Here is a 26,942-nt window from a genome sequence, read left to right as displayed (position 1 = left end):
AATCACAATCAACTCCACCTGCGTCAGTTCTGTGCTTTACCGTAAGTACGCTTGTTCTGGGGCTTCACCGTTTCCATGTTGAAACTGGATTTCTTTTTTAATCTCAAGAAATAATGTTCCATGCGTATTGCTGATGATAGTTACTAAGAGTTATTAATAATTAACTAATTGACCGAAAACGACTATGTTATAAAAATACTTATGCCTCATCTCTGTGTATTACGGTAACTCGGTCTCTAAATCCCAGTTCGCTTCCACTCACAAGTGCATTTTGAATGCAGCCCTGAGCCGGACGCACGCGTATTGTTTTCTTTAATTTGTTACATTTACAGTCTTGTTTTCCTTCAATAACGCTACCTAACTGATCTGACCGGTGCCTGTGTGGTCATTTTATTCAGCAGTGCGTCGCATCGATAATCTTTTTTATTTTTTTGCTTATTATTGTTATTATTTTTCCTCCCAGCATCAGTCGTCAAGCGTTTATCTGGTTGTTTTTATCATGTTTTAGTAATTTACACGCGCAGTCAGTGATATTAATAGTTTATTCGACGTAGTTATTCGTAAAAAACGCTGCCACTTTCACTCCACTGAGTCTTGAACAGCCGTCGTTCATGCCAGATCTGCAGCGCTTCAGCTTCCCGTGTAGTATGAACCCGTTGCTGGGCCACAGTTTACCTGCAGCTCATCCGCATGCGCAGAGCTCAGAGATGCCCAGCCATCCGGACTCGCCCTCCACTGTGCTCCCGGACGCTCTTCTGACGGCTCCGCACTCCAGCGTGCTTCACCTCGGTGAACAGCCCGGTCTGATCGCGGATGGTGTTTTACAGAGTGGGTTAGTTTATCTGCCCGTCGGTCCTCCTGTGCACCGGGCCGTGCCGCCTCCGCCTGCAGCCATGGCTTTACGCAACGACCTGGGCTCCAACATCAGCGTCCTGAAGACCCTGAATCTGCGCTTCCGCTGCTTTCTGGCGAAAGTGCATGAGCTCGAGAGGCGAAACAAAATCTTGGAGAAACAGCTGCAGCAGGTGCTGGAAAGCAATGAGCTCGCTTGCGCCGAGAGCAAAGACACTGGGGTGCAGACGGGCTTCATTCCCCTGCAGGCTCAAAACACGAATAATTCCGCCAAGAGACCGACTACTTTATTCACACCTCCCCTTACGACCGTGCTTAAACTCGAGCCTGATGACAAGACTCGGGCTTTGGGTTATGATCCAGGCTCCAACTCGGCCGTCGCGCCGAACAAAGCAGCCGCAGCCAACACCAATAACTCCAATAACGCACCCAATCTGAACGCTGCTGCAGCCAGAACCGGCCCGAATCCGCCCAACCGCTTTCTGCCCGGTACTATCTGGTCGTATAATCCCACCCGGAAGTGGCCTGCGAGCTCAGAACCGCGGGTGATCACCAGCCCCGGAGTGTCATGGGTTCACCCGGACGGAGTCGGAGTGCAGATCGACACCATCACCCCGGAAATCAGAGCCCTCTATAACGTGTTGGCCAAAGTAAAACGGGAGAGAGACGAGTACAAACACAGGTGAATGCCATGTGTGTGAGGCTGATTTTCATTCACTCGATTGCTTGATTAGTATAGCAGCCTGTGCGTGTGTTTATGCGCAGTTTCCATCCACAAAGAAGCATCCTTTGGGTTTGTCTGGATCGTTGAACAAAAACATGATCGATGCTTGTGATCCTCCCCTCCTGAGTCACTAAACACTGCAGAGTCCATGGCAACACTGAGCTCAGCAAAAACCACACAGGCGAGCAGACCCAGACTGCGGGTCAAATAACTCTCTCATCTTTTCCAGATGGGCGGCACGGTGGTGTAGTGGTTAGCGCTGTCGCCTCACAGCAAGAAGGTCCGGGTTCGAGCCCTGTGGCCGGCGAGGGCCTTTCTGTGCGGAGTTTGCATGTTCTCCCCGTGTCCGCGTGGGTTTCCTCCGGGTGCTCCGGTTTCCCCCACAGTCCAAAGACATGCAGGTTAGGTTAACTGGTGACTCTAAATTGACCGTAGGTGTGAATGTGTCAGCCCTGTGTCTATGTGTCAGCCCTGTGATGACCTGGCGACTTGTCCAGGGTGTACCCCGCCTTTCACCCATAGTCAGCTGGGATAGGCTCCAGCTTGCCTGCGACCCTGTAGAACAGGATAAAGCGGCTACAGATAATGAGATGAGATGAGATCTTTTCCAGATGAGTGCACTACATGGTGAATGAAGTAGGCCTAATTACTTCGTCCAGTCCAAATCATTTGAGATTTGAGTCTGAGACGGGCGCTGTCCATACTCCTGGTGCTGAGGATGAACTATCCATCCATTGTCTGTAGCCACTTATCCTGTTCTACAGGGTCGCAGGCAAGCTGGAGCCTATGGGTAGTATCTCACTGGGCTGCAACAGCTTGCGACAAATTGCGAACGTCATTCGCGAGAGAGTTTCAAACGTGTCTTGAAACATTCGCGGGGCTTCTCAATTTCCTCACATGAGTCGCAAAGTGTCGCTCCTTCATCGCTGAAATTTTGAACATGTTCAAAAAATTTGTGCGACAAGATTTCTCTCAAAATAGCCGCAAATGCGTCGCTGGTGTCGCAAAGCCGTCGCGAACCCTTCTCAAGTCAGTTTCCGTGAGGCTTCCTCTACTTCCCTGCCTGCCGAGGGAAAGCCGGGCTGTGACAGCCTGCGACTAGTTGGAGACACCACAATCGTGGTAAAATATGCGAATATCAATTCAGTGTGATTCCAAGTGAAAATTGTCGCTAATTCGCATATTTTATCGCAATTGTTGTGTCTCCAACTAGTCACAGGCTGTCACAGCCCAGTGAGATACTAGCTTATCCCAGCTGACTATGGGCGAGAGGCGGGGTACACCCTGAACAAGTCGCCAGGTTATCGCAGGGCCTGAGGATGAACTGATCTGCCTAAACTTTCCACATTTACTCTTTTCCTGTTTGGAAAATACACAAGCTAAGCACAGGATTAGTGAAAAGGCCAGGTGATCCAGTGTGTACAGATTCATTACCCCATGAAGATGAAACTTTCTGAGAGCAGAGCATGTTGTGTCTCATGAGTTTTGTGAAAACGCCCATGCGTAAATAATTTCTCTTGCATTCAAACCAGCGATCGCACATCAAAGTTGTTAAACAAAGCCTCGGGTTATTTTTTTCTGTGAATACATGCAGCTCTTAACACTGAAATTATCACGAAAAAGGATCATGAAAGAGTCAACTTCCTGGCACCGGGATGTCAGAAAAGGGTTGGTTATGAAAAGGTGTGGTTATGAAGATTGATTCATAACCACACCTTCACAGTTCTGGCACTGAAAATACTGTGCACATAGGATATTACATTTCTTAGTTTTATTTAATTAATGCTTAATATGATTTGAGATGGGGGCGGCACGGTGGTGTAGTGGTTAGCGCTGTCGCCTCACAGCAAGAAGGTCCGGGTTCGAGCCCCGTGGCCGGCGAGGGCCTTTCTGTGCGGAGTTTGCATGTTCTCCCCGTGTCCGCGTGGGTTTCCTCCGGGTGCTCTGGTTTCCCCCACAGTCCAAAGACATGCAGGTTAGGTTAACTGGCGACTCTAAATTGACCGTAGGTGTGAATGTGAGTGTGAATGGTTGTCTGTGTCTATGTGTCAGCCCTGTGATGACCTGGCGACTTGTCCAGGGTGTACCCCGCCTTTCGCCCGTAGTCCGCTGGGATGGGCTCCAGCTTGCCTGCGACCCTGTAGAAGGATAAAGTGGCTAGAGATAATGAGAGCTGAGATGAATAACTGTATAACTAGCAGAAATGTCATGGGGTTTTCAGAATATTTTCAGTACTGGTTGAAGAAAGATACAAAATCTCCACTGAGCTTTGTAAACAATCGCAGTGTTTTCAGTGTGTGCCTTCCCAAATGGAAAAATCACATACATTTCCACACACGTGATCATGTGTTTTTCCATATGTGATTGTGAGTAGTATGTGATCATGTGGCAAATATGCGAGGGTGCATTTGTTGTCCTGAAACTGTACATGTGAATAAAGCAAACATGTGAAGTATCTGAAAAACACGTGTAAATTTCATGTGACCTTTCTGTAAAGAGTTTGAGCATCTTTACCAAGGTCACAATGCTCATAGCAAACAACAAATTGACAAATCACATGATCCAGATAGGGATTTTAGGGATGTTTTGATGAGTCACATCATAAATCATGATCCAACAAACATTCTTGTCAGATTATCGCAGGTCAGATGTTAGTAGCAAAGCACATCACAATCACAACATCTAGCAGTGCGGTTGTAATACGACATATTGTTTTAATTTTGTAAGCCCATCTGAATGATTTGGCCAGGCAAGAAATGAAGATGAGAGTTATCAGTCAAGTGACAGGAGCCTGGTATGTGAAAATAAAACAACATGTGGTTGACAGCACCTGTTAGACCTTTTATTATATGGAGTTATAGCTCGTTGCCATGGGAAACATACGTCTTTTGCCCTGGCATGTCCCATTGGCTCTCTTTCTTTTCCACAGTCATACAATAACAGTTTTATTTAGGGGTTGAAAGTCATTCAGCTTGACTTTCCATCCCTGACTCTGTCCCCTGAGTCATGGTTTATGGCACATGAATACATATCTAAATTTAACTTGGGGCTTTAATGCTCCCATGTATGTCTCTGCAGGTCTATTTTAGCATGAAGGCTCAATGTGCTTTTGTTTTGCTTCGTCATTACAGGATTATTCGTTCACGCTACCCAAATCAGTCTGTCTTTCACTCACACTCTCTTATTCCTGTCCTCTTTCCTGTGTCTCAGTGCTCCACACTTCATCTGCATTGCAGTTCACAGACTGGCACTGACCGAGCGCACATGTTCATCATCCTTTCTCTTTTTCCTCCCTCTCCTTTGCATCTTATCTTTCACACATACTTCCCTTTTCATCAGCCTCCTGGTAGTTGTATGTTTGCACCTCAGAATTGCTTGTAATGTTTGCTGTTAGTCTATTCTTGCAATCCACAGAGGAAGCTTTAATAAGCTGAGAAAAACTGCAGTGTGCTGCATTTCAAAGAGCCCTTACGTAAGAGAATGTTAGAGAGAGAGAGAGAGAGAGCGCTAAAGGCTGGTTCTGTTCTACTCTACTGCACACTAGTACTGTGAATGCTTTCCAGACAGTGTAATGAATCATTAGAAGTGTGTAAGCGCTTAAGTCATCATATACAGTAAACACACATTGCCATCTATATGGTTGACATTTGTTCATCTAATATTGTTAACACGGAATAGTTGCACCATCAATGACAAAGCTCTGGTCCGGACACACATCGTCACACTGATATTGTGTTTGTGTATATTGGACTTGTTGAGGTTCAATGGTCTCTTATCTTTCTTTAAGATGGGAAGAGGAATACACCATGAGAGTGGAACTTCAGCAGAAGGTCACAGATTTACAGGAGGTGAGATCATCTGATATCTGTATTATGTAAGGGATAGTGTACAGCGAGCAAGTCATTATAGTGAAATAAACCCCAACAGGGTGACGCAGGACCCCAAAGGGGTTTATTTCACAATAATAACCGGCTCGCTGTGCATTATCCTGCTTATTACTTGGTTATTTACGAAATAAACCAATAATTTGACACAAAATGTTGATTTAAAATTGCATAATTTAATAATAACAGACCCGTAGCATGCCATATTTGACCAATCAGAATTGAGTATGCAACAAAACCATGTAATAAGTATTAGTATAAATACAGAGGTGATGATCGAAAAATAATCTGAATTTCTCAACCAATCAACATGTGATTTCCTATAATCACCTCGAGTGACTTGGCAAAATGGTAGTCAATTGCTTTGTCGCTGTAAGTGAGGAAGAATTAGAAGTTATGAAAGAAAATGCTGTTCCTAAAAGCACTAACGATGTTATGAAGTTTGGTCTAAAACTATTCAAAGGTAAGGTGGAATTGGGATTTATTTTATCTATTTCAAAACAAAGTATTTTATGTGACTCGGCATAGATAAGTGACGCAAGTCTGCGCAGCGCCGTTATTACATTTGCATGTCGCTTTTGAAGATTAAAATAAACTATTTTTTTGAGTACAATTAAAAATTTTTTTTGAAATAATCACCTGTGTATTTATACTAAAACAATCGTCTGGCTCAGGCTCAGTGATTATCAGTAAATAATAACCTTGACTGTGTCTCAGTTATTATTCACCAATATTCACTTTGCCTTCGGTGTTAATTAGTGCTCTATTTTTATTCTCTCTCTGTTTTCCTTTATCCTTTTCTTATCCTTTTCCTTATTCTATTTTACAAGTTTGCATATTAACCCTTGTTTAAAAAAGGGCCCTGGACTTTCATTTCTTCTTCTTCTTCTTCTTCTTCTTCTTCTTAACAGTGTCTTCACAAAAGTATAGGCATGCATTGTGTATGAATTGTATATGGACTTTTCAATACAAAGCATGGTATTTATTAAAACAAATCTTTACTTATTTTTGTGCAAATATTTATGTGCACCAGTGACAGTGTATATATGCAAAGCACCTAGCGCTGAAAAAACATAATGTGAAAACTCAGAAGCGCTTTACACGCAAGTTTTTGGTTCTGCTGAAATCCAACACAACGAGTTGGCAAGTTGATGAATACAGCATGGCTTAGTAACGCTTTGTTGAATGTTATGCATCGTGCAATTCATATAAAAGCTATTTTCAGAAAACAGGTGTTTGGCTGAAGTGGCTTATCAGTGGATACCGATTCCCCAAGCTGATACTGATAAATTTGGCCAGCAAGCTGAACTTAAAGTGCCATTCCACCATTGGATGTATTTTTTTGGCATAAAATACAATATATTTTATGACAACATGACTAGACAGAGACATCTTTTAGCTTCAAAATGATATATCAAACATAATTTTTTGACAACGACAAGTATATTAATTTTGCGACCAAAGTCACCTACCCTTTTAATTTCCGCGCGGTAGTGAAACGTGATGTCATCGGCAGGTTCCCCTTCTTGTGTACCACGTCACGTGTGACGTGGCACAGATTATCAGCAATGGCGGATAGAACGCGATTGTCAGCTTCGGAAAAGAAGCAAAGGAAAATAGCAAGTGATGCCCAAAGGAGACGGTTGATGGTGAATATCGGCACAGCAATCGACAAGTGGAAATCGCGTTCTATCCGCCATTGCCGATAATCTGTGCCACGTCACACGTGACGTGGTACACAAGAAGGGGAACCTGCCGATGACATCACGTTTCACTACCGCGCGGAAATTAAAAGGGTAGGTGACTTTGGTCGCAAAATTAATATACTTGTCGTTGTCAAAAAATTATGTTTGATATATCATTTTGAAGCTAAAAGATTTCTCTGTCTAGTCATGTTGTCATAAAATATATTGTATTTTATGCCAAAGAATACATCCAATGGTGGAATGGCACTTTAAGCTGGAGTGGGAAACGAGGCACACAAATACGATACCGTCGCATATCCAAATCCATTCAATTATATGATGTTAGCAACAGGTACAGTTCACAACAATCACTGAGTAGGATTATGTGATGGATGCTGCAATGCCTACATACCATATATGGTTAATTGTGGGTGTGTCTGTATATTAAAAAGCATTGAAATGCATATGCATAGCTATGAACAACTGGTATTTGTTAAGCTTTATTGCTTACAATGTGTATGATATGTAAATAAACAGTCTAAATTATATGTAAAAGATGTGATTTAGAATCTTTTAAGTTCTTCTGTTGAAAATAAATAATGGTACTAGTTATGCCCCGCTGGCCAAAAAGCCCGAAGAGGGATTATGTTGTGGCGATGTCTGTCCGTCCGTCCATCCCAGGAAGGGTGCTCGCCTTCTGAAATCATTTTCTCTCACAATTTTTGGAGGAATTTCACAAAACTTGGCAGGATTCTTTGTTATGTGTCGGTAATACGCATATTGTAATTACGTTAAATTCGGTCATATTTTACCAGAGTTACAGCCCTTCATTAACAAAATTTATAATTTAACAATTCTCATGGCGGCACGGTGGTGTAGTGGTTAGCGCTGTCGCCTCACAGCAAGAAGGTCCTGGGTTCGAGCCCTGGGGCCGGCGAGGGCCTTTCTGTGTGGAGTTTGCATGTTCTCCCCGTGTCCGCGTGGGTTTCCTCCGGGTGCTCCGGTTTCCCCCACAGTCCAAAGACATGCAGGTTAGGTTAACTGGTGACTCTAAATTGACCGTAGGTGTGAATGTGAGTGTGAATGGTTGTCTGTGTCTATGTGTCAGCCCTGTGATGACCTGGCGACTTGTCCAGGGTGTACCCCGCCTTTCGCCCATAGTCAGCTGGGATAGGCTCCAGCTTGCCTGCGACCCTGTAGAAGGATAAAGCGGCTAGAGATAATGAGATGAGATGAACAATTCTCATGAGAGTGTGTTTTCCTTCTGAAATCAACTCCTCTCACAATTTTTGGAGGAATTTCATGAAACTTGGCAAAAGGCATTGTTATATATCGGTAGTATGCATATTGTTATTTTGTTCAATTCGATCGAATGTTACCAGAGTTGTGGCCCTTGATTAACAAGCTTGTACTTTCACAATTTTGTGAAGGTGTGCTTGCCTTCTGACATCAACTCCTCTCACAATTTTTTGACGCATTTCTCGGAGCTTGGCAAAAGGCCTTGTTATATGACGGTAATATGCATATTGCGATTTAATTTTGTTTGTGAAAATTTTACCGGAGTTTTGACCCTTGATGAAATAACTTGTACTTTGACAATTTCATAAGGATGTATGTTCTTCTGAAATCAACTCCTCTCACAATTTTTGGAGGAATTTCATGAAACTTGGCAAAAGGCTTTGTTATATATCGGTAGTATGCATATTGTTATTTTGTTCAATTCGGTCAAATTTTACCAGAGTCGTGGCTCTTGATTATTAACAAATTTGTACTTTGGCAATTTCAGCAAGGTGTGCTTGCTTTCTGAAATCAACCTCCTTCACAATTTTTATCCCCCTCTGGCCGAAAGGCCTGAAGGGGGATTATGTCGTGGCAATGTCCGTCCGTCTGTCCCAGGAAGGGTACTCACCTTCTGAAATCAATTTCTCTCACAATTTTTAGAGGAATTTCGCAAAACTTGGCAGGATTCTTTGTTATATGTCGGTAATACGCATATTGCAATTTCGTTCAGTTCAGTCGCATTTTACCCTAGTTATGGCATAGTTGCCAACGGGGGATATTGTGCTCTCAGAGCACTCTTGTCTCTAATATGAGAGAGGTAATTATGGGAAATTAATTGTAATGAGGGAGGAGGCAGAGTGATGGTTGGAGAAATTATTAGCTCATATGGCCAACAGGCAATGAGCTTATGCTATCATGTGTTGTCCGGTGTCCGTCCGTCATTGTACACATTTCACGAAAATCGCTTCTTCTCTGTTCTTCACCGATTTTTATTCTTTTTGGCAGGAAGGTAGGTCTGCCTGGTGTGCATATGGCTTCTACCCAGATTTGCATAATTGCAATTAATAATGAAGATATGGAGTAATTAAGCCCTAACGAGCAGTTTCCGCACAAATCGCTTCTCCCTCAATTCTTCACTGATTTTGATTCTTTCTGGCATGAAGGTAGGGGTACCTAGGGTGCATATAACTTCTACCCAGATTTGCTTAATTACAATTATGAATGAAGTTCTGGACTAATTACAGTGCCTTGCAAAAGTATTCATCCCCCTTGGTGTTTGTCCTGTTTTGTCGCATTACAAGCTGGTATTAAAATGGATTTTTAGGGGGTTAGCACCATTTGATTTACACAACATGCCTACCACTTTAAAGGTGCACATTTTTTTTTATTGTGACACAAACAATAATTAAAATGAAAAAACAGAAATCTGGAGTGTGCATAAGTATTCACCCCTTTTCGTATGAAACCCCCTAAATAAGAGCTGCTCCAACCAATTCTCTTCATAAGTCACATAATTAGTTGATTAAGATCCACCTGTGTGCAATCCAAGTGTCACATGATCTGTCACATGATGTCTGTATAAATTAACCTGTTCTGGAAGGACCCTGACTCTGCAACACTACTAAGCAAGCAACATGAAAACCAAGGAACACGCCAGACAGGTCGGAGGCAAAGTTGTGGAGAAGTATAGATCAGGGTTGGGTCATAAAAAATATCCCAAACTTTGAATATCCCAGGGAGCATCATTAAATCCATTACAGCAAAATGGAAAGAATATGGCACCACTACAAACCTGACAAGAGAAGGCCGCCCACCAAAACTCACAGACCGGGCAAGGAGGGCATTAATCAGAGATTCAGCAAAGACACCAAAGATGATGCTGAGGGAGCTGCAAAGATCCACAGTGGAGATGGGAGTATCTGTCCATAGGACCACTTTAAGCCATACACTCCACAGAGTGGGGCTTTATAGAAGAGTTGCAAGAAAAAAGCCATTGCTTAAAAAATCACGTTTGGAGTTTGCCCAACAGCATGTGGCAGACTCCCCAAACACATGGAAGAAGATTCTCTGGTCAAATGAGACAAAAATTTTACTTTGTGCCGCACGTGGCATTGTGGGAAATGCCATGTGTGGCACAAACCCAACACCCTGAGAACACCATCCCTACAGTGAAGCATGGTGGTGGCAGCATCATGCTGTGGGGATGTTTTTCATCTGCAGGGACAGGAAAGGTGGTCAGGACTGAAGGAAAGATGGATGGCACTAAATACAGAGCAATTCTGGAGGAAAACCTGTTTGAGTCAGCCAGAGGTTTCAGACTGGGATGAAGGTTCACGTTCCAGCAGGACAATGACCCTAAACATACTGCTGAAGCTACACTGAAGTGGTTTAAAGGGAAATATTTAAATGTCTTGGAATGGCCTAGTCAAAGCCCAGACCTCAATCCAGTTGAGAATCTGTGGCATAACTTGAAGATTGCTGTACACCAACACAACCCATCTAAGTTGAAGGAATTGGAGCAGTTTTGCCTTGAGGAATGGGCAAAAATCCCAGTGGCTAGATGTGCTAAGCTAATAGAGACATACCTCAAGAGACTTGCAGCTGTAATTGTAGCAAAAGGTGGCTCTACAAAGTATTGACTTTGAGGGGGGTGAATACCTATGCACACTCCAGATTTCTGTTTTTTCATCTTAATTATTTTTTGTGTCACAATAAAAAAAAAAAAAATGTGCACCTTTTAAAGTGGTAGGCATGTTGTGTAAATCAAATGGTGCTAACCCCCCAAAAATCCATTTTAATACCAGCTTGTAATGTGACAAAACAGGACAAACACCAAGGGGGATGAATACTTTTGCAAGACACTGTAAGCCTTAATAAGCAGTTCAACAAACATCGCTTCTTCTTGGTCAATTCCTCGCCATTTTGGCTTCTTTCTGGTAAATAGGTAGGTGTTCCTAGGGTGTGTATAGTTTGTATATATAGCTTGTATATAGTTTGTGTAACATGTATATAGCTTGCAACATTTATTGTGCAAGGTAGCCCACCTTAGATCGTTCCTTCTGGACTAGACGGGGCTGGATTGGGCTACACCCTCATCGACGGTCTCATCTTACATAATATAATGTTTGAAATAATTTAATTGGTAGAAATGATGTGACCTCCCCCAACCCAAATTGACTTTTTTTTTTTAAAGTGCAAAAGCACCATCAACTAGAGCAGTGCTATTCTGTACTTCTGTGATTGCCCAGTGTTTTCTTTGTTCTGATGAATTTGAATATGGAGTCATATGCATGTGGCAGGATTGCACTTGTCAAGACAGGATCCTGTCTTATTAGCCCAACCTGACAATATTTTATGTTACCATGTTGATTTATATAACAGCTTAGTTCTATTAGTCACACTCAGTGTGGGAGGAACATGTGAAAGCCAGAAGAAAAAATTCCAGTGTCCGGTTCATTTGTCCTCCTTTTATCCAATATTTAACAATTATTCACCGAAGGCTCAGTGAATATCGGTCGCAAAGCAACTTTACAGAACTTTAATCGCTTTAGTGCTTTTAGGAACGGCATTTTCTTTCATAATTTGTGATTCTTACTCATTTACAGTGACAAAGCGATTGGCCGCCATTTTGCCTAGTCGCTCGAGGTGATTATCGAGAAATAGTCTGAATCTCTCGACCAGTCAGCGCACGCGATTTTCTATAATCACCTGCATATTTATACTAAATTTTATTGTACAGGCTGTGTCCCGAAGGATGTAATCAGCTAGTCAGCCGTCCTCAGAGATCAAATGTGTGATGTTTATTCTGTGCTGGTTGGTGTTCCATACACAGATGATCCCTAGTCCTAAATCGTAGTGATTCTCTGCTGAAAATGTTCCTTCTAAAATTTCATTTAGAAAAACTAAACATTTCAACAATTTAACTCAATTTGCCATTTTGTCTTATAGATGATGGGTTTATTAAATCCTACTTATTACTATAAATTTGGGTTTGCTTCCTTTCATGTCCTCTCACTTTTACTCAGCATTGCTCTTGTATCCTGTGTCAGGCGTGTTACTCAGTGTCCAGTTTCCTCTGTTGTGGTAGTCTCTGAGGTTGATCTGTTTTAGCCTGGATCAGCTGCTAAGTATACTAGGTATGCGGGTATGCTGGCTTGTCATGGCTCCATTCTGTGACTTTTGCTATTTATAGAGTTGTTGACTGAAAAACCTGATCTCATTTAGGACATCTGAATAATTCTGAATGCTTAATTTATGTAGTAACAATTTGTTTTAATGTGTGTGTGTATGTGTGTGTATGTGTGTGTGTGTGTGTGTGTGTGTGTGTGTGTGTGTGTGTGTGTGTGTGTAGGAACTGCAGGAGAATGAGGTGTGTCAGGATGAGCTGGCCCTGAGGGTGGAGCAGTTGAAGGCAGAGCTTGTCCTCTTCAAGGGTCTGATGAGCAATGTGCGTGCAATTCACAAACATGCATACACTTGCTCACCTATTTGTTTCATTTTTTTCTTCACAGAGCAGTTTGTAATTTTTAGAGCCATCTGTTTGCTGGAAAGTGAACATTGACAAGATTTCCCTGGTCCCAGCCAATTTGTTTGTTGAAATGATGTACAGTATGTCTTGTGAGATTTTAGGGAAAAGGGCAGAGCTGAGCAGATGTTTCATCTAGGAACGGGGTTAATTTCCAGTTCAGAATTATAATTTAGAGCAGCGTTTCTCAACCTTTTTTTTCCAGTCGCGGCACCCTTCAGAAGTATGCAAATTCTCAAGGCACCCCCATGTAAAATATATGCAGTCACGCTGACCATACGCTGACCCCGGCAGTGACGTTGTGACATGGGAAAGGGGGCCGTGAGACAAATTTTGATGATGCATGAGGCGGCGATGATCTGCATTAGTGTAACTATCGTTTTTTCGAATTTTAATTCATTTTATTTATTTCAATGCTAGAATATATAATTTTTTGACAGCACCCCTAACGAAGCCAGACGGCACCCGAGGGTGCCACGGCACCCCGGTTGAGAAAGGCTGATTTAGAAGCTTGAAAATAACAAGGTCTTTGATCTTAGGTCAATGCACATTTAAAAATCACAGACTGCACATTTAAAATATTTTAAAGTAAATTAAATGATTTTAATGCTTCCTGGATTTTAGTAATATTTCCTGGATGGACATAATGCTATACAGTAGCTGTAACAAGCATTTGAAAATAACCGTATACGGGCTGTATTTGTTTTAACGAAATAACAATTTTGTATCCACACACACACACACACACACACACACACACACACACACACACACACACACACACACACACACAGAACCTGAGTGACTTGGACAGTAAGATCCAGGAGAAAGCGATGAAGGTGGATATGGATATCTGCAGGCGCATCGATATCACAGCTCGTCTCTGTGACCTGGCACAACAGAGGAACTGTGAGGACCCCATTAAAAGCTTCCAGGTGTGAACACAGTCATGCTGTCTAGCACAGCCCTTCTGTTTGTCTTGTCAGATATTTCGCATTGCTTGCTCATTTATGTGGATTCATTTTGAGAGACTTGCGATGGCCTTTTTTCACCTGCTACTGCTTTTCTCCGCGCTTGCCGCAATGCTGGAATGCTTTTCTGCTGATGTTTCTATTTTGAAGGCGATGTGTGCTGAATTATGGGCAGACTGTAGAGCAGGTCAATGCCATTACCATTTTTCAACCTGTGCTCACCCTCTGGTTTCTCCTAATGCTTAAAACATTTTTGGGTTCTTTCTCTTTCAGGTTGCCAGTCCGCAGTCGTCCACTAGCTGTCGTCCACGGAAACAGACAATCCATCTTGCTTATGGCAGTGAGACCGATGAGCCGACCAGCACCTCAGAAAGTGAAGGAGGTGGAGTAAAAGAGGAGAATGTAGGCACCACCTCAGCTACTCAGATCAATGAAGAGATGCAGAGGATGTTGTGTCAGTTGTAAGTTTCTATACTATGTCCACATTGTTCTTGTGGTTTTATGTACCTGTCCACATTCCCAGGGGAAAGCGATTGAGCAGTCAGTTTAAATATCTATATGGTGATTCACTGCATCATCCCTGTAAAGCACACTGAAGCACTGCTGAGTAGCTAGTAGATTAAACAGATGGAGAAGTAGAAGTAATGTATCTCTATGAAAGCATTTCTTTTTAAAAAAATTTCTGTTTAGTCTGAGTACAGAACTGAGATCAGCAAATATAGTCAATAGCCAAAGCTTATGAAGTGCTCAGAATTCAGCATTTGTTGAAGTGTTACAAAAAGACAACTGCATTTCTAATTTGGCCTTAAATACAAACCCCATTTCCAGAAAAGTGGGATATTTTCAAAAATACAATAAAAACAAAACCCTGTGGTTTGTTAATCCACTCAAACCTTTATTTAACTGAAAAAGTGCAAACAAACGATTTTGAATAATTTTACTGACCAGCTTAATTGTATTTTGTAAAAATAAACGTAATTAGAATTTGATTCCTGCAACACACTCAAAAAAAAGTTGGGACAGAGGCATTATTACCCTTGTATTACATCACCTTTCCTTTAATAACACTTTTTAATGGTATGGGAGCTCATCTCATTATCTCTAGCCGCTTTATCCTTCTACAGGGTCGCAGGCAAGCTGGAGCCTATCCCAGCTGACTACGGGCAAAAGGCGGGGTACACCCTGGACAAGTCGCCAGGTCATCACAGGGCTGACACATAGACACAGACAACCATTCACACTCACATTCATGCCTACGTGCAATTTAGAGTCACCAGTTAACCTAACCTGCATGTCTTTGGACTGTGGGGGAAACCGGAGCACCCGGAGGAAACCCACGCGGACACGGGGAGAACATGCAAACTCCGCACAGAAAGGCCCTCACCGGCCACGGGGCTCGAACCCGGACCTTCTTGCTGTGAAGCGACAGCGCTAACCACTACACCACCGTGCCGCCGGTATGGGATCTGAGGAAACTAATTGTTGCAGTTTTGCGATTGGAATGTTTGTCCATTCTTGCTTGACACAGGACTTCAGCTGCTCAGTCCATGATCACCGTTGTCTGATTCTCCTCTTCATGATGCACCATACATTCTCAATGGCAGCAGACCAGTCAAGCACACACACTCTGTCTTCAAAGCCATGCCCATGCAGAATGAGGCCTGGCATTGTCCTGCTGAAATAAGCATGGACTTTCAGGAAGAGATGTTGCCTTGGTGAATATGTCTCTGTAAAATCCCAGTGTTTCCCCCAATATATCAATAGTACCTTCACAACATGTGCAACTCATCCACACCATGGGCACTGATGCACCCCATACCATCACAGATGCTGGGTTTTGCACCTTTCTCTGATAATAAACTGGATGGTCATGTTCACCTTTGGCACAGAGAACTCGCTGTCTGGTTTTCCTGAAAACAAGCTGAAACATGGACTCTTCTGACCACAACACACGTTTCCACTGTCTTTCGGGCAATCTGAGATGAGTTCGGGCCCAGGGAAATCTGTGGCATTTCTGAATAGAATTGATGAATTGTTTCCTCCTTGTGTAATACAGTTTCAGGTTGCATTTCTGGATGCAGTGGTGGACTCTGTTAAGTGACAACGGTTTTCCGAAGTACTCCCAAGCCCATGTGGCTGTATTTGTCACATTTAGCATGACGATTTCTCAGCCAGGTCCGCCTGAGGGCTCGAAGGTCACACACCTTCAATAGTGGTTTCCGACCTTGCCCTTTACGCACTGAGATGTCTCTGAATTCCCGGAATCTTTTTACAATATTATGTACTGTAGATTTTGAAAGATCTAAATTCTCTGCAGTCTTGCATTGAGAAATGTTCTTTTAGTATTGACTAATAATTCTCTCGTGAATTTTGGCACAAAGGAGTGAGCCACAACCCATCCTTGCTTTCAAAGACTGAGCCTTTGGTGCTTCTCCTTTTATACTCAATCATGTTACCAATTAATTTGCTTATTGTGGAATCTTTCAAAATGGTGTTACTTGAATATCCTGTAAACTTTTCAGTCTTACTTTGCCTCTGTCTCAACTTTTGTTGACTGTGTTGCAGGCATCAAATTCCAACTTTGTTTATATTTACAAAATACAACTAAGTTGGTCAGTAAAATTGTTGAAAAACTTTTCTTTGTACTTTTGTCAGTTAAAGCTAGACGGCCTTTCGAGTTCATGATATTGGTGAACTTTAGTTCCCTCTGAAATTTGTTCATTGTGATATATGTTTATTTCTGAATATCTCACAAAATATCAGGCCATTCTGTGGCTGGGAAGTTATTCAATTTGATGGGATTCACTAGCAAATAATGTGCATGAAATCGCTTGCTTCGCACAGTCAAGCAGACAGAGGAAGTCCGCGTGCGCATGCGCAGGTTTACCTGCTTCTCCTTCGTCTTCTTTTGGGTTTTACGGCAGCTGGCATCCAGTGTTGCATTACTGCCATCTACAGGTTTCCCTTGACCGTGCACTGACAGTTCCATCATTCTGTCACTAAATGAACAGCTGATCACACCGAGGTGCTCGCTGACCACTGATATTTAGTAGTTTGGTCCTGCATTTCCTTTCCTTCGCAACATAATGTCTTTTCTTCTCGCTTTCTGTTACTGTAGTCAGTCTTTCACATTTCATTCGCACACTCACATCCTCCAATTTTCTCTCCAGTTTCAAATTTGTATCCCACAATGCCTTGCGTGAACAGGGAAAGCATGATGCATGACATAGTATCTTGAATTGGGTCATGGTGAAGCAGGAAAAAATAGCAGAGAATTTGGGGCCACATGGCCCTTAACTAATTAATTGTTCTATTTAAAAAAAAAAAAGGTAATGAAATTGGAAGTCTATGATTTGAATTCAATAGCTTTCCACTAAACAAAAATAATTGGGTGTCAGGGAAAATTCTTTTTATGACCCACACTTGAAAAATCTGAAAGGCCATCTACCTTTAAATAAAGGTTCACGTGAATTGACAAATCAGTTTTGTTTTACTGCATTTTGAAAAATATCCCAATTTTTCTGGAAATGGGGTTAGTATTTATTGGGTGCAAAAGTTTGTTCAAATGGTTTATGCACCCTATTTTTTTTTTATATATATATACGTTTAATATTACATGCCTATTTATGCCTACTGCATTTGTTCGACCGTCAGTGGTAAAAATAAATAAATAAATAAAACACCCAGACATTAATTTTTCCCCTGTATTTAGTTAAATAATGAACTAATAAGTCATTTTTAATTAAACAAACAAACAAACAAACAAACAAAAAACAGACTCAAGGATGTCAGGGATATTACATGCAGAGACAAAAGAACTGAAGCGAGTTGTCCAAGAAGCCTGGAACAGCTTACCAACCATTTTCCATAGAAAACTGCGTGATAGTGTATCGAAGAGTTTAAAATGCATAAACACTGATTTAAATGAAAATTATACTTTTAATTTTCATTGGTTGATTTACTGCTGGGTGGCACAGCGGGGCAAAATTACTGTTACTGCCTCATAGATCCAGGTTCTCAGGTTTGATCCTGAGCTCAGGCTACTTTTTCTAAAACGTTTCTGGGCATGTTCTCTACATGTGTGTGGGTGTCTTCCGGGTTCTATGCTTTCCTCCCACACACAGAAAACATGACAGTAGGTGGATGTGCTACATTTCCCCTACAGCGTTCTCCATGATTATTGTAACCCCTTGTAAAGATTAGTAAAATGGGTTAGAAACAATCCATCTTTTGGTGAAGTTGCTTCATCTCACGCTGAAAAAAAAAAGAGAAATCCAACCTTTAATTGAAATCAATTTATTTTTCCAAGAAAAACAAAATCCCTCATCAAGAAATAATTATTTTCAACAAAAACGTGTCACTATTATTGGCACCCCTGCATTTAATACTTTGTACAACCTCCCTTTGCCAATAAAACAGCACTGAGTCTCCTATAACATTTTATAAGGTTGGAGATACAGAACAGGGCATCTGAAACCATTCTTCTTTACAGAATCTCTCAAGATCGTCCAGGGCCCGAGGATTTCTCTTGTGCTCGCTCCTCTTCAGCTCACCCCACAGGTTTTCAGTGGGGTTCAGGTCAGGGCACTGAGATGGCCACGGCAGAAGCTTGAATCTGTGGTCAGTTAAACACTTTTCCATTGATTTGGACATATGATTCGGATCATTGTCCTGCTGGAAGATCCAGTGATGACTCAGTTTCAGTTTCCTGGCAGAGGTAGACAGATTTTGATTTAACATGTCCTGGTATTTCATGGAGTCCATGATGCCATGTTCCCTAACAAGGTTTCCAAGGCCTTTGGAGGAAAAACAGCCCCAAAACATCACACAACTTCCACCATATTTTCCAGCTAGATCGGGTTCTTTTCATTATAGCCATCTTTCTTTTTACACCAAACCCACGTTGAGTGTTTATTGCCAAAAAGCTCCATTTTTGTTTCATCAGACCATAGAGCACGGTTTCAGTCAAAGCTGTAGTTGCGTCTCACAAACTTCAGGTGCTTATGTTTGTGGTTAACTGATAGAAAAGGCTTTTCTATGGCATACCTTCCAAATAATCTGTTGGCATGGAGGTGGCATCTGATGGTGGTTTTGGAGACTTGGAAACCCCAAGATTTTACTTTTTCTTGTAATTCACCAACAGTGATCCTTGGGGACTTTTTTTTTGCCTCTCTTACCCTCCTCCTCACTGTACATGGGGCCAAAATAAACTTGAGTCCTCTTCCAGGCAAGTTTGTAACAGTTCCAGTTGATGTCCACTTTTTTTATTATTGCCGTAACAGTAGAACTTGACATTTTCAGGTGAGTAGCTTTTTTTTTTTTTAATAACCATTCCCTGACTTACGAAGGTCTCCCTCATTTGGTTTGCGTGCTCTTTTATCTTTCCCATGTTGATAGAGGACTAATGGCATTTAGCCTCCGTATCATCTAATATTTGCCCCCCAGTTAATCAGGAAGTCATGGATTAATGCTTGAAAGTTCCTTCACACTCCAATCAACTCAAACATGCACAATTTAAATGGGTAACATGCTTCAGTTGCATTGTGTTCACTATAATTTCCAGGGGTGGCAATAACAGTGGTACGTGTGTTTTTGTTGAAAATAATTATTTTAGTTTTTCTCTGAATAAATTAATTTCAATTAAAGGTTGGATTTTTCTCATTTTTTCAGTGCGAGATGAAGCTACTTCACCAAAAGGTGGATTTTTTTTCTAACCCTTTTTACTAATCTTTACAAGGGGAGCAATAATCATGGAGGACACTGTAGGTATGAATGAGTGTGTGAATGGACTGGCTTCCCATCTTGGGTGCATTCCCATATCACACCCAGGGTTCCCGGGATAGGCTCTGGCTCCACTGCAACCAGGATCACAGTAAGTTATTGAAAGTGTGTGAGTGAGAGTGTTTCACTGTTACCTACCCAGTATATTAACAATATCAATACTTAGAACCTCGTTCATTCTTTTTGAAGTTATCTTTTCTTTCAGCACAGTACTCTATATTACTTTATTTGGTTATACACTGATTTATACAAGTTCAAATTGCCAGCATTTCTTAACAGTACCAGTGAAGTTCTATGGATGCAGTAGTATTCCTCTCGAAACATTTTTCTTATTATTTGGGAACCATGAACCTGGGAACATGAGCTAAAATATGTGTTATTATGGATAAGATATTATAACAATACCTTATTGGATTGCTGTTCATGTATCAGTAAAAGACAGGGGAATGTGTCTGGAGAAGTGCCGAGTGCTCACTTCTTTTTATGTGACCTAACAAACATCAGTGAATGGCTAGCAACTCTTGGTATCCACAGAGACAGAGAGATTAAACCATCCTTCCCATGTAATGAAAACATTGTGTTGATCTTGTGGACCCCAAAACCAGAGGTGAAAGACCTTGGGCCTGGTGACAGGATATATTACTCATGTTGTGTGTGTATGTGTGTGTGGTTTAGGCGTGAATGTGAGTTTGATGACGACTGTGACTCTTTGGCATGGGAGGAGACTGAGGAGACCCTGCTGCTTTGGGAGGATTTCCCAGGATGCACTCTGGCCAGTGACCCCAGCCATGGTGAGGTAAGATTGGGGATATGCTGCTTCCTTATCAGTGCAGAAGAGGAACAGAAGTGAAACTTTTTTCAATTTGCCTTAAAGGACCTTATAACTAAAATCATCTGAGAAAAAAGTATATTTAAATAATATTGGTTGGCTTTTTTTTCATGGTCTATGAGGTATATTCCATTCAGCTAGCATGATATTGAATGAGTCAAAGACGAGTTCAATATCATGCTAGCTGAATGGAATATATCTGATATACCACGAAAAAAAGGCAGCCAATATCAATCCATCCATTATCTGTAGCCGCTTATTCTGTCCTACAGAGTCGCGGGCAAGCTGGAGCCTATCCCAGCTGACTATGGGCGAGAGGCGGGGTACACCCTGGACAAGTCGCCAGGTCATTGCAGGGCTAACACACAGACAACCATTCACACTCATTTTAGAGCCACCAATTAGCCTAACCTGCATGCTTTTGGACTGTGGGGGAAACCGGAGCACCCGGAGGAAACCCATGCAGACACGGGGGGAACATGCAAACGCCACACAGAAAGACCCTCGCCGGCCACGGGGCTCGAACCCAGAACCTTCTTGCTGTGAGGCGACAGCACTAACCACTACACCACCGTGCTGCCCTGGCAGCCAATATTATTATTATGATTATTATTATGCATACACATTCCTTTCAGGTGTTCAGTGCGTCCTTCTCTTTCAGAATTCTCTCAAGATTTTCCGTATTTCATGAAGAAAATCTGGTGACCATGTTTGTTTACAAATTGTCACAGTCGCTTGCTGGCGCAGAAGTTTTACGTCTCCAATGTGTGACATCATGTTGTCTTGACAACCATGCAATATTGTAAACCATATTCAACGCTCATTCTCCATTGGATAGAGTGACATAATACATGTAGGATAAGTGATATGCTAGCAATATTGCATGCTATCAAACCAAATTAATGAAACCTGCTAGAAGGGAATAGAACACGTTTTTATTCCATCAAAAAAGTGTCCTGTATGTATAATAATTCCTGATATTGGCTTTATCGTCCCAAGTCCCATGATGCGCGCACACACACACACACACACACACACACACACACACACACACACACACAGAGGATATGGTAGTGGATGAGCGAACCGTTGCCAGTCATGGTGTTATATTTGTATCACTGAAAGCTGAGCTGATTGTGATTGCCTGGGTTTTGCATCAGTACAGTATTCCCCCAACTTGTACTTCATCTTTATCTGCTGCTGATGGCTTATTGGTCAGGTTCCTTCACAAAGATAATGTGTCTCTGACATGTCTTTTCTTCTGTGTCTCTCTCTCTCTCTCTCTCTCTCTCTCAGCAGGAAGAGTGTCTTGAGAAAGTGATCAAAGATACAGAGTGCCTATTTAAGTCTCGGGAGAAGGAGTATCAGGAGACCATTGACCAGATCGAGGTGAGGAACATAAAGAGGAAAAATCTACATTTTGTTTGTTGGGGTCAATCTCGTCCTTTTAACGTAAAACTTCTTGAATGAGCTTTCACACTCTTGTATTTAGTTTGAGCTGGCCACTGCAAAGTCTGACATGAACAGGCACTTGCATGAATACATGGAAATGTGCAGTATGAAAAGAGGACTGGATGTTCAGATGGAAACATGCAGGAGACTCATTACCCAGACTGGAGAGAGGTATTCACACATGCACAAATGCATATACAGTAGCCCTACTTCTTTTCCATTACTCATCACAGAGAACAGAGATAAAATGACTCTCGAAAATGGTGTTTTTCTGATCAGTTAGGAACCTGTGGCTGGATGATATAAAATTGTAAACCAGTCTGACAAAAAGATAAATAAATCAGACAAGCATTGTTTTGCCAGACCGCACTAGAAACTATTACTCAGTCTAGAAATCGTCTTCTAAGATGGCTTCCTGGTCCACATTTTAGGTGTTGACTGCCACCTACTGCCTGCTTCTGCATGTATCGACAGCACAGAATCAGTCAGTAGTCTTTTAAGCCAGACTTGTAACATTCACAAGAGGATTTTATCTTTTTTTTTTTTTTGTCATTACATTTCATCAGGGATCACCTACCTTTTCTGGATGATATTGCAATGACCACCCAACCACATTTACTCACCACTGTTCCAAACAAAACTCTTTAATACATTTTAAAGGCATTTTCACTTCAGCTCTGAAAATCTCATTGTGTCACTAAAGTTTTTTGGGGTTTTTTTGTAAGAAACTGGTAGTATACATGGCAGTGTGGAATGCCTGTCAGATTTTAACCTTTAAGACTGTGAAACTTGTGGCCAACTAAACGTACTAAAGATATCAGATGTTCTGTGGAACATCTGAGGGTGAGACTAGTCACTCAGTAAAAATACCTTTTTTGATGTTTATTATTTTAACTCCTGTGTTATGCTGCTACTGCAAGAAATACATTAGCGAGTTTTACTTACCTTTTAACATTTTTTTTTTTTACTGTGAATTTTCATTTTTAATCTGTTCTTTCGGAATTTCTGAAAAGATTGGGTACAAATTTGGAAAATACTGAAGATTTTTTGAAGTCTTGGAAATGCACGAGAGAATGTTATTTGGGCCCATATTTTAATGTTACTAATGAATTTGGGGAATCTTTTTTTTTTTTTTTCCAATTCATGCTATCAAAATTTAATTTATTATGCCATGAATATGATGGTTACAAATAAATAATATTTAAAAAATGTCAATGAGGATGAAAATAAGACATTAAACCAATGCAATTATAAGTCCCAAATGATCAAACGTGTGATTAAAAATAATTTTAACTCCGTCTTGACAAAAGGGTAAGCCATGCTTCTTTTAAATATAATATAAACATTTGTACTTCATGTTGAGGATTTCAGAAATGTATTTGATTGCAATGTATTAATAGTAAGAAAGTATAGAAGTTCAGAAACTCCCACTGTATCTGAATTCACTCTGTTTATATGACCCTAATTACTGAGATTTGTATTTGTAAGTATTTAGATTAATCAGTCTCTCTATAGTGCACAGATACATTTTCATAGGAAAATATATCACAGGACTCAGGTAATTTCCAGGGCAAATTATTACTACTAAGCCTACAACTAAAGAATGGAAAGCAAACCTACAAAGTGGCAAAAAGATAACAACTAACAAAAAAATGTTTTTTTTCCAATCTGAATGGAAATTGTATCAGATTAAGAAATTATATAAAATGGCATTTGTATAAGATTAGTGTTTATCATATATCGATGCATAGCCTTATAAAGTTATACAAACATGCATTTTTAATGAAAGTTATTTATATATTAACAGTAGTTTACAAAAAAAAAACCATTCATTTTAATGCAAGTGTGACCCTTTGTTTAAAATCTCAAATTATTTTGCTTAATTTATCTCGACAAGATGAAACTCTTGAGTTAGTTTTAGCCATCTTTATCCAGATATTTTATCTATATGCTGACTAACTTTTTTCTCCTCGCTCTCCATTTTGTTGACGCTTTCAGTCATTCTCCATGTCCTGGCCCTGGTGGAGGCGTAGAAGCAAACGATGGGACAGGAACAGAGAAGACGATAGAAGAAGGAAGATAATAATGAACATCTTGATAAAGAAAAAAGAACAAGAGTTGTGAAGCGTCTCTTGGCTCACTGTTAAACCTAAGCCATATTTAGCCCACAGGTACTGGTGCGACGCTGCAAAACTCATGCTTTTCCCAATGAATAGACTACTTAGACCACTATTTATTTAAAAAAAAAAATCAGGGGCTATTTGAAATCAATATTACCTCATAAGAGTCACATGAATTTGTTTTTAGAGTATGTGACTGACATTTACTAACCTCTGATGATAGTAATTGATTGATAGACCTGACAATTTCAAGAACCTATTTCACTGATCACTGTATACAGTAGTTGCAGACATTTATTAGGTATTTAAATGGAAAATGTTTCAAGTAATATAATTCTTGTCGTTATAGGACAGTTATCTCGCAACAGTATCTGTGAGTTCAGGATCTAGCCTGGGAATTTTTTGCTGTCTATACAGCTTGCCTCATATATACCTCATCTGTAAAATACTTCATTCTGTTTGCCATAATCGGAAATGTACACAAATAGTCCTGCTGACATCCATATGATTACATGAGCTCTATTTTGTGCACTGTGGTTGTGAAGTAACTTTGCAGATGTGATTACTAAAGTTCACCATCATTCATCATTGTCCACTCATGTTCCATTTTTTGAACTGAAAAACTAACCTATGGTCATGTGCTAATGAGAACATTTTTGTCACTGATACAGTCTGACCTGCTTTGGACTGTTAGGTAATCTTGAAAGAAAGTAATTTATATTCTTGCAGTCAGCTTTGAAATGTACATAATAGTTTATCTCAGCTCTGAGGACATCAACTCAGACAAAAAGCTTTACCGAAGACCATTTCTTCCTTCCACAATACACATTAAGGCTGGTCAATCAAATCAAGCATTTTCAACACCAGCAAAGTGACTTATACCTCATCTGTCTACAGGCCATTCAAGGAAAAAATGACTAAATCTTAGTAAATGAATTGGGAAAAAGTGAATTGGAATAAATGCTGTACCCAAACTGATCTCAGAACAGTTCTAAAACTATTGAACTACTGCATTATTGCGGCTTCCTAAAATTTACCCAGAATACCAGGCATTACGTAGTTTAAAAGATAGCCACAGGTTTCCATATTAAGCTATTCTCATATGCTAGCTATGACTCATAATGTTTAAATTGACATATTACGTCCTGCTAAAGGAAATTAACTTCGACATGATGTGTGTGGGTGTGTGCATGTTTTGTACTGGAGACTCCTGCACTAATATGGATATGAAACTGCATCTGAGTTTGTAGAACTAAAATGCAGATAGGGATATGGCATGATTGATTTAGTTTCACATGTTCCCACTGAAATAAGGACACCAGTAGGGCTATAAATATTTCAGTGCTACTCACAGATGCTCTGGAACAAGAAAAGGCTGGATTGTAGGGCGGGGGCGGGGGGGATGGAGGAAAGCTGAGGCATCGTAGAGAAAAAAACATGCACGACTGTGGTTCTTAATGTAGTTGGAATAACAAATGTGCCAAATGTGAAGTGAGCATCAGGCAAAAGACTTTCAGCAGTACAGAAAGTCAGGACTCAATGCTTCCGTACATGGTGCTGATCCCCGTCTTGTAAATATCGCTTTACTAAGGCAAAGACTAAAAATCTGTCATATCTGTATGTAAGCTATATGAGTACTGTGCAATAAGAAAAGTGTGAATGGCTCTTAATGTATTGTAACTGAAACACAGTAAGTTTAAAGCACATTCAGATGTGCTTTGTCTCCAAAACATGTTTTTGCCCATTTTTAGCTTCTGTCCTCTTATCTGGTTCTGTTTTCACTTTTGTTTTAAGTAATCACTTTCTTTTAAAAGCAAATTCATGCATTCTCTGTTCTTGTCCTCTTAAAAGGTTTTTAGTGTATAAAGAAGTCCTAATTTGAGTAAAGGTTTCAGATATCTCCTTAGTATGGCTTTACAGAAATCTGGCTTGCAGTCTTGTGCTTTTTAGTTGAATAGTATGACTCTCATTTTGTTTGAAAACTCCCCTCTGTTCTTTGTATAATTTATTTGTTGCTTCACATTGTTCTCTCTCTCTCTCTCTCTCTCTCTGTGTTCATGTTCTGATTTGCTCTTTTGTGTGAATAGATTCTTCATCAGGAACTTACTTGTTTACTGAAAAAGAAATCCATTTTGTCTGTTGTAAATGTGAAAGTTGTGTTTAATCCTATTAGTATGGAATCTAAACCAGCTTTCGAAGTATTAAGTACTTCTCAGAAACAAGAACTAATTTCCTGAGGGTGTGTTCACCAAGGTTTAAACATGCAAGAGAGAAATCAAACAAAAGCAAAGGAGAAAAAAAACGCTCATTGAAAATGCCGATATGACTGCTATTATGTTGTAACCTAGAGGAAATCAGTAAGGATATTTAGTATAAAACCAATGACAATTCATGTGAATCCACTATCCCTGTCAGAAGAATGTCTGCCTCCTCTCACTTTAATATAGTTGTAGCAAAAGCTATTTGTTGAAGTATTTGGCTGTAGTATCCAGAATGAAAGAAGAATCCACACTTATCTGTGTTGCAGATTAGAAACTAATTAATCAATTCCTGACTACGATATTAAAAGGGAGGGCCAAAGGTAAGAGGTGTTGGATAACCAAACAACACTGCAACATTTTGTAAATAAATAAATAAATAATCAATCAATCGATCGATCAATCTTTTGACAGGGTGGATGGACTCATTAACATGTATGTATCTCAAGGCCAAACATGAGTTGTCTGCTTTAAAGAGTGCTAAAAGACTGGAGCTTTATAATGACTTGACGAATAAAGATAATGATAACCAGAGTGGAGTTTTCATGTCATAGTTTGATTCATTCTGGCTTTTCCTCTT

General features: G+C 40.6%; 1 protein-coding gene across 2 annotated transcripts; it reads left to right on the top strand.

Annotated features, from left to right (window-relative positions):
• The first annotated feature begins 282 nt into the window (after positions 1-282).
• On the top strand, positions 283-26,896 carry iffo1b (intermediate filament family orphan 1b). Of its 2 annotated transcripts, none has more exons than XM_060921986.1 (9): positions 283-1,534; positions 5,364-5,424; positions 12,778-12,873; positions 13,746-13,886; positions 14,196-14,383; positions 20,379-20,499; positions 21,832-21,921; positions 22,025-22,155; positions 23,983-26,896. In XM_060921986.1, the coding sequence occupies exons 1-9, from the start codon at positions 612-614 to the stop codon at positions 24,065-24,067; spliced, it is 1,836 nt and encodes a 611-aa protein (XP_060777969.1). In that variant the 5' UTR covers positions 283-611; the 3' UTR covers positions 24,068-26,896. The 2 variants fall into 2 exon arrangements, with proteins under 2 accessions (XP_060777969.1, XP_060777968.1); XM_060921985.1 differs by having other exon boundaries at positions 21,829-21,921.
• Positions 26,897-26,942: the final 46 nt, after the last annotated feature.

Source organism: Neoarius graeffei, chromosome 5 (genome assembly GCF_027579695.1).
Source record: "Neoarius graeffei isolate fNeoGra1 chromosome 5, fNeoGra1.pri, whole genome shotgun sequence".
NCBI classification, from domain to species: Eukaryota; Metazoa; Chordata; class Actinopteri; order Siluriformes; family Ariidae; genus Neoarius; species Neoarius graeffei.
The sequence above is the reverse complement of the archived record's forward strand: the minus strand, read 5'-3'. Positions and strand labels throughout refer to the sequence as shown.

Excerpts from the sequence above, each read along its gene's own strand:
- iffo1b (XM_060921985.1), top strand. The coding sequence starts at position 612 with ATGCCAGATCTGCAGCGCTTCAGCTTCCCGTGTAGTATGAACCCGTTG. Across the intron at positions 20,500-21,828 it reads GTGACCCCAGCCATGGTGAG|CAGGAAGAGTGTCTTGAGAA; the intron begins GTAAGATTGGGG and ends TCTCTCTCTCAG. Across the intron at positions 22,156-23,982 it reads ATTACCCAGACTGGAGAGAG|TCATTCTCCATGTCCTGGCC; the intron begins GTATTCACACAT and ends TGACGCTTTCAG.